We start from the raw sequence: 11,442 nt of genomic DNA on the forward strand, positions 1-11,442 counted from the left end.
CAATTCCCATAGCGGTTGAATCCCTCTTCCCTCTGGGAACTGCAACTCCTAACAACTCTCAGCACCCTTTGCAAACTACAGCTCCTTTTAGGCAGGGCGTAACTGTTAAAAGGGAGCTCCTTGAACTAAACCCAGAAACTGAACTGGCGACGGGGCAGCTGGTCGAGGACTGGCCTAATGTGATGTGACCTGCTTGCTCCGAACAAAATATCCTGCAGGCTGCATTCTGGATAAATCGGAATTAATTTCCTGGCTGGTGCCATCAAGGCCAGCCTCGTGTTTGGTGATGCTCCACAACTCTGTCACCTAGACAGGGCAAACTTTAATTCGGAGCCTGATCTCTCGCGAGGGACAAGGAAGGAGCTCATAGCTGTCAACCTTCCCTTTTTTTGCGGGAAATTCTCTTATTCCAGCTCCATTTCCCGCTGCTATCCCGGATTGTTAGATATCCTATAGACTGTCCCCGGGACAGGTGAGGCTGCTGATCCCTTATTTTCAAATCTGAAAGTTGACAGCTATGAGGGAGCTTCCAAACACTCTTTTTATTTATTTTGCAAAACCCACATACCTCCGGATCGTAGCAAGACATCCAGGGATTTACAAGAAATATTAAAGCAGAACTTCCAAACCCTCCTGGTTCCCTTCTCTCATTTCCCCCATGTCAAATTTTAGATCGTAAGCAACTAGGCGGCAGGAACATGTCCCCTTTGAACTCTGCAGAGCACTGCAAACACTCAAAATAACCCTAAGCAAATTCAGTTTTATGCTTGCTGTCCCCTACACCCCTTCCTTCATCCCCATTTCTTCCACACTGGGTGACTGGGGGCGGGGGGGGGGGAAGAGAACTGAAAAATCAGGCTCCATTTTCCTTGTCAAATTAGGGCCAATTTAAACAATTGGTCTCCCTCCAGATGTTTTAATAAACCGCTGATTGATTAATCAACATGACCTTAATATTTTTCCCTGGCTAAGCCCCGGGAAGATCTTTGCTGGCGGCATTAAAAACTGCTGCTAATTGCGCTAATGCGATTGATCAGGAAATTGGCCCCGGGTCAAAGATGGTAATTAGTACAGGGGAAATCGCTGGCCAACAGCCTCTTTTGCGGATGGGGGTTGTTGGGGGGGGGGGGAGAGAGAAGAGAGAGAGAATAATTTGCCCGTCAGGCAAGGTGCTGCAAGTCAGGATTCCTGGGTTCTAGTTGCTTCTGCCCAGAGGCGACATTTGCAAGTGGTTAAGAGTTTTACGGGTTGTTATTTGAGGACGGGTGAAATTCAGGCTTCCGGGACCTGTGTTCTTTTTCTTCTTCTAAAACTCCAAGGTCCACTCAGAACCAGCACAATTATAAGGCAGAGGGAGGCACTCACCTCAGGCAGTCAAATTCAAGGGATGTCTGCACCATAGATTTTAAGTACAGTGGTACCTCAGGTTACATACGCTTCAGGTTATATACGCTTCAGGTTACAGACTCCACTAACCCAGAAATAGTGCTTCAAGTTAAGAACTTTGCTTCAGGATGAGAACAGAAATCGTGTTCCGGCGGCGCGGCAGCAGCAGGAGGCCCCATTAGCTAAAGTGGTGCTTCAGGTTAAGAACAGTTTCAGGTTAAGAACGGACCTCCGGAACAAATTAAGTACTTAACCTGAGGTACCACTGTACTGTTCTACCAAGGCTGCCTGCAAAGAATTCTGGGAACTGTAGTTTTTTAACGGTGCTGTGGGGAGACCCCACCACCACCATTCCCTTCCCAGAACTAAAAGTCCCAGAATTCCCTGGGAAGAAGGATCAATTGTTAAATCATTCTGGGAATTGAAGCTCTGTGAGAGGACCAGCGGGGTCTGCTAGCAGCTCTCATTACCCTTCGCAAACTACAGCTCCCAGGCCACTCTGGGGGGAAGCCACAACCGTTTAATGTGGAATCCTAGTGTGTTAAATGTATGGCATGGCTGCAAATTGTTAGGTAACTTAACAGTTCTGGCATTTTCTTTTTTTTCTTTTTTTTAATAATTTTTATTAATTTTACAACACAAACAAAAAACAAACAAACATAACACGACTTCCCCATACCTCCCCTTCACTGCATCCTTGTTTTAAAATTTTTTAGCAATCCTTCATCCATTTTTATATTTAATTCTCTTTAAAATTTTCTTAATCTTAAATTTTTACAGCTGTAATTCTTTATATCAAATCCCTTGACATCTTAACATTCCGAAATTTTACAACAATTTTTAAGATAAGTTTTAAATTTTTCCCAGTCCTCTTCCACTGTCTCTCTCCTCTGGTCACGAATTCTGCCGGTCATCTCTGCCAGTCCCATAAATTCAGTCACCTTGGTCTGCCATTCTTCCAGAGTAGGTACTTCTTTAGTCTTCCAATACTTTGCCAAGAGAATTCTTGCTGCTGTTGTTGCATACATAAAAAATGTTCTATCTTTCTCTGGAATCATTTGGCCTACCATGCCCAAGAGAAAAGCCTCCGGTTTCTTTGCAAATGTCCACTTAAGGATTTTCTTAGTTCTGGCATTTTCACATCCAGGATAAGGTGCTCGGGCGGATTTTCTACCTCAAGTGTCAAAGTAACTCAGCCAGCCTTAATTTACTGTATTTTTCGCTCCGTAAGACGCACTTTTTTCCTCCTAAAAAGTTTGGGGAAATGTCTGTGCGTCTTACGGAGCGAATGTGTGGTCGATCGCTGGCTCCCTTTCTGGCCCTGCCCTGTTGCCCCGTCCTCCATTGTTGAATGTTCTGCGGACGGAGGCTGTTTGTTTCCCCAGCAACATGTGACTGGCTGATTAGATTATCTGTCTGGAAACTGTAGAAATGGCTCCTTTTCCTTTCCTAAAGAAGCTGCAGAATTGTGAGTTGAACCCCATAAAAACAGGATTTTTTTCCCTTTGCAAAGTAAGCTCAACAACTTTGAGCTGATCCTCAAAAAAACAACAGGGCTTTTCCCCTTTGCAAAAGAAGCTGCACAACTGCGAGCTGATCCCCGCCAAAAATGGGGCTTTCCCCCTTTCCTCCTCTAAAAACTAGGCGCGTCTTATGGTCAGGTGTGTCTTATGGAGCGAAAAATACAGTGGTACCTCGGGTTACATACGCTTCAGGTTACAGACTCCTCTAACCTAGAAACAGTACTTCAGGTTAAGAACTTTGTTTCAGGATGAGAACAGAAATTGTGCTCCGGCGGCGTGGCAGCAGCAGGAGGCCCCATTAGCTAAAGTGGTCTTCAGGTTAAGAACAGTTTCAGGTTCAGAACGGACCTTCGGAACGAATTAAGTACTTAACCCAAGGTACCACTGTACATCAATTTGCAATTTGAGTAGGAGAAGCAGAAAATGGGACGGACCATTTTCTGCACACCCACACGTCTTCCTGTGAGATCTCAGTGCAAAATCACAGCACCCTAAAGGGCAGCCATGCTCTCACATGAGAAAATGGGATGTCCTCTTTTTTTCCTGGGACACTTGCAGGGTATGTTTTCTGCTCCACCTTAGGCAGCAAAATGTATTGGGTTAGCACCTGCCAACCAGAGCCAAGTGAAGTACAAAATAATGGGGGGCGGAAGGTGAAGGACCAAGCACAAAATGGCTGACTCGGGGATCAGGAATCAAACCCATTACCCTTCCTCCCTGGCCCCTCTTAAGTCTAAACACTTGGCTGTCCTGTAGCCAGGATGGATCTTCACCCAAGTGATTAAGTTCAGAGATCATTGCAGGAAATTAGAAAGCCTGCCAGCAGATTTGCATCAAAGAATATTTATTAATATTTATGTTTTGCAGGTGAGATAGAAAGTAGCCGTGAGATACAGTTTTATGAAATGGGAAAGTTCTGCAAACACTGGTAAGCATGAAGTCCCATTTTACAGCTGGGGAACACTGAGGCTCAGAGAGACACAATCCTCCCAGGGACAGGGGCAAACAGGACATTTGCACTTTCCTGAAACCCTGGAGAGTCGCTGCAGATACTGAGCTAGAGGTCTGACTCTGTATAAAGCACCTTGTTATGTTCCTGTCATATTGTAGCAGCCGGAAGTACCGTATTTTTCGCCCTATAGGGCGCACCGGCCCATAGGACGCACCTAGTTTTCAGGGGGGGGGAGGAATCAAGGAAAAAAATATGATTTCTCCCCACCCCCGGAGCTCTGGGAGCAGCGGAGAGGCTGCACGCAGCCTGTGCGCTACTCCAAGACCTTCTCCCTGCTTTTGCAGGAGGTGGCGGAATTCCCCCACCTCCCGCAAAAGCCCACAGGAGCCGCGCGCGACTCTTGCGGGCTTTTCGACCAGGAGGGAGAAGCCCCCAAGAGCGGTGCGCTCTTTAAAGGCTGCGCGGCTCTTGCCGGCTTTTCTATGAGGTGGGGGAATTCCCCCACCTCATAGAAAAGCCCGCAGAAGCCACACACTCTTTAAAGAGCGCGAGGCTCCTGCGGGCTTTTCGACCCAGCTTGTGGGGCTGGAGATGGGGGGAAGCGTTGCTTTCCCCCACCACCAGCCTCAAAGCAGGGTCGGAGAGTAGCGGGAAGGCGTCGCGCGCGTTCCCGCTGCCCCCCGATCCTCTGGGGCTGGCGATGGGGGGAAGCACTGCTTTCCCCCACCGCCAGCCTCAAACAGCAGACTCTCCTGGCTTCAGCGAAAGCAACGCAAAGCCTCCGGAGCGCAGGCTTCGCATTGCTATCGCTGAAGCCAAGGAGCCTGCATTCGCCCCATAGGACGTACATACATTTCCCCTTCATTTCTGGAGGGGAAAAAGTGCGTCCTATAGGGCAAAAAATACGGTACATTGGAAAAGGGAAGCTGCAGTTTTTGTTAAGCGCCTTCTTTAAAAACAGATTTCCCTCTCCACCTCCCCCCCCCCTTCCGCCAGATCTGATTAATTAATTAAATCAGACTAATTAGTTTTTGCTTGGTGGAAATGCCCAAGTTAAACTGTTTGGTCAACTCCAAGAGAAGCTGGAGGAGGAGGAAGTTTAAAACAGGATGCAACCTAAGAGGTATCAGTCTAACATCAGCCAGACAGGTCAGTGCAAGAGGTTAAAGAAACAGAGATGATCTGGGGATCTGGAGGTCCCAAACTCTACCTGTCTTAACCCCTTTTTTTGCAAGCTGAGTTGCACCCAAAGTTCCAGAAAAAAGGAACCTGTAACAGTTATGTTAGAATTACAGAACCGTACTGTTGGAAGGGACCTGGGGGTCATCTATTCCAACGCCCTTCAATGCAATGTTGGGCTATAACTCCCAGCCGTGCTGCCTGGTGCTGGTGGGAGTTCTAGTCCAGCAGCATCCCTGGGGTTGGACACAGGTTCCCCAAGCAAGGCGTGAAGGCAACAGCTCTCCCCTGTGGATCCAACACCTGATATTCAGAGATATGCTATTCCCAAAGCTGGAGGCTCCATGGAGCTATCTCAGAGCGGCCAACAGACTTTCCCTCTTAAAATAATTAGGCTAAACCTTTAAAAAGGACATCTAAGGTAGCAGTCCTTTCCCTCTTAAAAGAATTAGCCTTTAAAAATAAAAAAATGGCATGTAAAGTAGCGCTCATCATGCACACCTTGAAGCAGTGAGTTCCACAAGTTAATTGTGCATTGTTGTGTGACCAATATTTCCTTCTGCCCACCCTGAACCGACTGCCTGTCAATTTCACTGGATGAAAGCTGCCACTCCCAGCTACTAGTATTACCCTCCCCACAGTTCAGGGCCCAAACATCAATTTCCACACTGCTTTCCACATACTATGCCACTAGCCCTCATTGTGAAAAGCGAACTCACGCAGCACACTCTGCCCATAAATTAAGCACTCGGGCATCCTAATTCTCTGTTCTGACCCTGCTTTGGCCCTCCAACACCACTCTCTATTTTTAAACCCTCTTCCAGGACACAGCTGCAGCAGAACAATAGGGGAAAAGCCCTTCCACAGTTTCATAAAGTTCTCGGCGCTCATTTTTCCTAGCTGATCATTAACAGAATTCACTCTGCAGAGATTTTGGCTCCTCTTGCAAACAGGGTGCCTAAGGGTGGGGTGCAGAGTTCGGCTCAACAGCAAAATGCCCCTTTCTAAGTGCTGGAATTTGCTTTTTGAGGAGGGGGGGAAAGAGGCAAAGGGGGTGCAGGAAGAGGGGGAGAAACGGACAGCACTTCGCCCAGCCTCTCCAAACAATAGGCAGATGTTTATCCCTATTTCATGGAACACTCGTTATTTGGCTGATAATTACCCCGCGGGTAATGATAGTAATCAGAAATTGCTGCAAGCCTGTATTCTTCCAAGGCAGTTAATTTATTTAATTACACACTTTGAAGCTGCATTATTTAAATGGTGATTTATTGCATGGCTAATCAATGCTATTTTATCTGGGCAAGCGCCTTTGTGCGGTGCGTGTGTGAGCGCATGGGTGTGTTGGAATGAAACGGCGCCCTGGCCTTTTATGCGAGGAATTAGGGATACGGGGAGAGGAATCATAGAATCATAGAGTTGGAAGAGACCACAAGGGCCATCGAGTCCAACCCCCTGCCAAGCAGGAAACACCATCAGAGCACTCCTGACATATGGTTGTCAAGCCTCTGCTTAAAGACCTCCAAAGAAGGAGACTCCACCACAATCCTTGGCAGCAAATTCCACTGTCGAACAGCTCTTACTGTCAGGAAGTTCTTCCTAATGTTTAGGTGGAATCTTCTTTCTTGTAGTTTGGAACCACTGCTCCGTGTCCGCTTCTCTGGAGCAGCAGAAAACAACCTTTCTCCCTCCTCTATGTGACATCCTTGTATATATTTGAACATGGCTATCATATCACCCCTTAACCTCCTCTTCTCCAGGCTAAACATGCCCAGCTCCCTTAGCCGTTCCTCATAAGAGGGACGCAGGTCTTGCGAAAGACCGGCAGGAGGGGACGAACCGCAACTCAGCCACAGAGCATACAGAAGTCGACAGGTTCAATTTCCAGGTAAAGGGATCTCAGGTAGCAGGTTATGGAAAGGACCTTCCTCTAACCAGCAGTCCCAGAGAGTCACTGCCAGCCAAAGCGGACTGTACAATAGGGTTGCCATATTCCAAACAGTGAAAATCTGGACACAAAAGTTGTTGAGCGCTGGAAGCATTGAGATAAATTCAACACTGCAAACAAGTTTTGATGGATGCAATAATGGAATACTGAATGGTATAGTTATTTTGTAAAATATGTAGGGATTTATGATTTGTAAAATGAACCGTGGAAAGAGAAGAAGGGGAGTCACTGATATCTTTTGGATGTAAAATAAGTATTTTAAATTGTAAAACAAAACTTAATTAAAAAATTATACACACACACACTGCTTTTTTCTGGGGGGACGAACACCCCTAAACATTTTGTGAATATAAGTTGGGCCTCACTGAAGGGCAGTATTTCAATATGGGTAGGTAAATGAGAGTACCCTTAAACATTTTTGTTAGGAAAAAAAGCAGTGTGTGTGTGTGTGTGTACACAAACAAACACACACAAAAAAGTTGTTGAGCTTTGTTGTTGTTTTGCCAAAGTTGTTGCTGAAGCTTTAAGCAATTTTTAAGGAGATTCGCCAAAATCTACACTTACAGCATGAGTTGCCATAAACCCAGATTTCCCTTTACATTTCAGCGAATTCCACCCGGGACGCTGTTTATGAGGGCCAAAACCCAGCTATGTCTGGGAAATTCTGGACGTATGGCAGCCCTCGACGCCTTTTCCCCTGGTAGGGGGCAACTTCTTAAGATCTAAACAAGGGGGAGTCCTTAACATTTAGCTCCAGCTTCCTTCCAGAGGCAGCGATGGTCATTGCCACTCTTACAGCTAAAAAAACAAACCAAGTCGCCATCCCTCATGGCCCATGGACAATTCCACACGCATTTGCCACCCACCTTTGCCAGGCGGGGAAGGCCCTTCCGCCCGCAGGCTCCAGGGCGGGTCCCCATGGTTGGCAAAGTCTCGCATCTTGAGGTAACTGATGGTGAGCCGGACGATGGAGGCCTTGTCCAGCTGGCTGGTGATAGCTCCGGGCAGCGGCAACATCTTGGCCAGTTCGTAGAACTCGAAGTTCTCCTTGCCCCGGCGAGAGCGTGCAGCGTTTCGGGACTTCTCCTTGCGCAGGGCCTGGAGGCTGCGGAAAAACCACATTGTTATTACAGTAGACATTTGGGTTGTGAACGTGCGTAGGTTGCGATTCAGCACATCTGCGCATGCGCAAAGCACAATTAAGCTCTTCTGTGCATGCACGACTCCCAAAACCCTGAAGTAACCCGTTCCGGTACTTCCAGATTTCGGCAGGTCCATAACCCAAAAAAACGCAACTGAAGCGTCTGTAACCCGAGGTATGACTGTCTTTTTATTTATTAAATTCATCTACCACCCTCTTCACCCGAAGATCACAGGGCGGCTTCCGGTATAAAAACACAAAATACGGATCATAAGAGCCACAAAAATATTATTAAGACATCTGAAGGCAGCCCTGTTTAGGGAAGTTTTTAATATTTAATGCCATATTGTTTTAACACTCGATAGGGAGCCGCCCAGAGTGTCTGGGGAAACTCAGCCAGATGGGCAGGGTATAAATAATAAATTATTATAAATTGTTATTAAATTGTTATTATAACCACCAGCCTCCTGAACAAGACAGAGATACGGGCCTGCCCTGACCAAATGCCAACCGACAGGATAGAAAGCCTTTGCTGGGCATTTAACCGCTCACGGAGCGGCAGGACCAGCCGTGAATGGCAGAAAAGGCCGACAAGGTACACTTAAAACTCATAGGGTAGAGTTGGAAGGGACCCCGGTGGTCATCTAGTCCAACCCACTGCAATGCAGGATTCTCGCTTCTGCAAAAAGCGCAAAAAGGGTTTCCATTTGTTTCTCCCAGCCCCCACTTTTCCTCAGAGGTTCCTGTTCAAAATACTAAGAGAAAGATGGTGGTTATATTGTATGAAACGTCTCAGAGGAGACACCTGTACCAGGGTGGATAAAAATCAATGGTTGTTGGTTTTTTTTTTTAAAAAAAAAAGGAAAAACATTTTTATTTAAATTGGATTTTTAAAATAAAGTGGTTTTGGAGGGGAAATCTTTCTAAAGATAGTTTTCTATTTAAGTTACATTATAATCCAAAGGCTATTCATCAGGAAATAAGGATTTGTTTTAAGTTTTTCATGTGTGCTAAAACTCAGCCTAAGGTGGGGTTTTTTTTTTTTTTTAATTGTTTAACCATGTCAGTTAACAAACATGGATACATATGCTATAACGTTATGGTTTTAGTTAAACAAATTGTTTAAATTGTTATTAAAGAGATGATTGTTTTTCTCCTTCCAATAAAGTACACCAGAAAAGTTGTCCAAATATAAACAGTTAACTTATTAAACCTCACAATCATTTCATAATCATCTGTCAATGTCTTTCTAATAGTGTAACCAAATCAGTAATTTTTGATATAAGTGGAAAAACTACTCTGAAAATTTATTATTGCAAAAATGAAACCTTCATCTGGTTGTGAATACAGTGGACCTTCGGGGTAACGTAACTTTCAGGTTGTGAACGCGGCGAACCCGGAAGTGTATTCTTCCAGGTTTCGCTGCGCACGCATGCTCAGAAGCACTCTGCGCACCTCGCACATGTGCAGAAGCACTCTATTGCCCCGCATGCATGCACAGAAGTGGCGCCTCTACTTGCAGATTTTTTGGGGTACACACAGACCCCTGGAACGAATTACATTCGCATCCAGAGGGTCCACTGTATTAAGATTATACCAGCAAGAATAAGTCTTTCTGTAAAAAAAAAAGTTTTAAATCAAGTCTTACTGACTATAGTGATTTAAATCATGATTTAAATCAAATCCACCCTGACCTGCACCATACATTTAAAGCACTTTGGTGCCTCTTTAAACAAACATGGCTTCCTGCAAAGGATTCTGGGAAGTGTTGCTTGACAAGAGCGCTGAGAGTTGTTAGGGGACACCTATATTCTCCTCAGAGAGCGACAATTCCCAGAGTTCCCTGGGAGGAGGGAAGGATTGTAAAACCACTCTGGGAATGTTAGTTCTGTGAGGGGAATAAGGGGTCCCCGGACAACTCTCAGCAAACTACAGCTCCCAGGATTCTTTGGGGGGAGCCAAGCCTGCGCTTTAAATGCATGGTGTAGGTTTGGCCTGTCACACGCAGTCAAGCCATGCGCCCATAATCCTCACTGCTCGACATGAGACTGCCGCGTTTGGCTCTTGCCAGACCTTCCTTTAGAACTAGGGAGCACCACAAAATGGACAGAAGGAACTGAGGGCTTGCAGGGTCTGATGGGAGTTGTAGTCCTGGACGCCTGGACGGCAAAGACTGCTTTCTAAGGAGTTCAGGGTTGCTCATGCGGGTGGGTGCGCGTTTGCCCCACCTAACCCTCCAAGCAGGGCTGTCCTAAGCATATGCGGCGCCGGGTGCAAAATTCACCCAGCGCGTGCGCCCCCCCCCCCCGGTTGCCCAGCCCCAGGCATGCAGGAGGGAGGAGCCGGCCGGCCGGCCACCTCAGCGTCTCGCGGAGAACTCGCGGAGCAGAGCTGCCCGCAGCAGAAGAACCCGTCACAGCGCTCTAATATTTTTTTATTTATACCCCGCTCTTCCCGGTTCAGAAAACCGGGCTCAGGGCAGCTAACAACAAATTTAAAACACTTAATTGATGCGTAGCTGTCAACTTTTCCCTTTTCTTGCGAGGAATCCTATTCGGAATAAGGGAATTTCCCTTTAAAAAAGGAAAACGTTGGCAGCTATGAATTGATGCAACTAAAAACAGCATTAAAATACCATATGAAACGTGCACAACAATAAATTCAGAATTCAGAAATCAATTTAGGGGGGAAATCCATCCAATAAACATTAGGTGATCACCAGGGCTAGCTGGCTAAATTAGTCTAGGTAGGCTCGGGTTCAAGAGGGAGCAGCTTCATGACCGAGCAAAGACTTGAACTCAAGATCGCCGCAATCCATGGCACAGCGGCTATAAAATATTACGCCCAGTAGCCCCAAGAAGGGAGGCAGTAAATAGGAGGCCCCTTACCAAGGCACCGGCTGGTTCTTCACTAATAAGCCTTGCAGGAAATCCCATTCCACGCTGACGCATTTCACCTCGCTGCCGTACAGGGCTGCCATCTCAACCCCGGAACCATCCGATTTCAGGGCAGCCTCAACGCGTCCTCCGATGGCTGGTTTCCGTTAGGGAAGGCCACAACCTTCTGGAAAAAGAGGGAAATTGGGGTTACAATGGGGGGGGGGTCCCCTGCTCTCGCCTTTCTTCTCCCCAGTGTTCAAAATTCCCCAGGCGCCAGGAGAGTTTTGCAACTGGCGCGGGTTCAGTGGCAAGATCTCTGGATACCAGGCTGGCGACTGAAATCTCCATCTATCTGTTAAATCTGTATACTGCCCTGTACCTGCAGGTCTCAGGCCCCAGCCTGTATATGAAACATTAAAATCCTCCTTGCCAGA

General features: G+C 46.7%; 1 protein-coding gene across 4 annotated transcripts in view; it reads right to left on the reverse strand.

Annotated features, from left to right (window-relative positions):
- The window catches only part of NPAS1 (neuronal PAS domain protein 1), a 101,916-nt gene that overhangs the window by 77,849 nt on the left and 12,625 nt on the right, over nucleotides 1-11,442 (reverse strand). For 2 of the 4 annotated variants that reach the window (XM_081868833.1, XM_081868835.1), the window contains exons 2-3: nucleotides 11,018-11,192; nucleotides 7,855-8,093 (exon numbers count right to left, since the gene is read on the reverse strand). In XM_081868833.1, coding sequence (XP_081724959.1) covers nucleotides 7,855-8,093; nucleotides 11,018-11,109 — 331 coding nt within the window. In that variant the 5' untranslated portion in view covers nucleotides 11,110-11,192. Of the gene's footprint in view, nucleotides 1-7,854; nucleotides 8,094-9,823; nucleotides 10,288-11,017; nucleotides 11,193-11,442 lie in introns of those variants that run through there. The other 2 variants (XM_081868834.1, XM_081868836.1) reach the window with 2 other exon arrangements.

This window comes from Podarcis erhardii (genome assembly GCF_964252035.2).
Source record: "Podarcis erhardii genome assembly, chromosome: 7".
NCBI classification, from domain to species: Eukaryota; Metazoa; Chordata; class Lepidosauria; order Squamata; family Lacertidae; genus Podarcis; species Podarcis erhardii.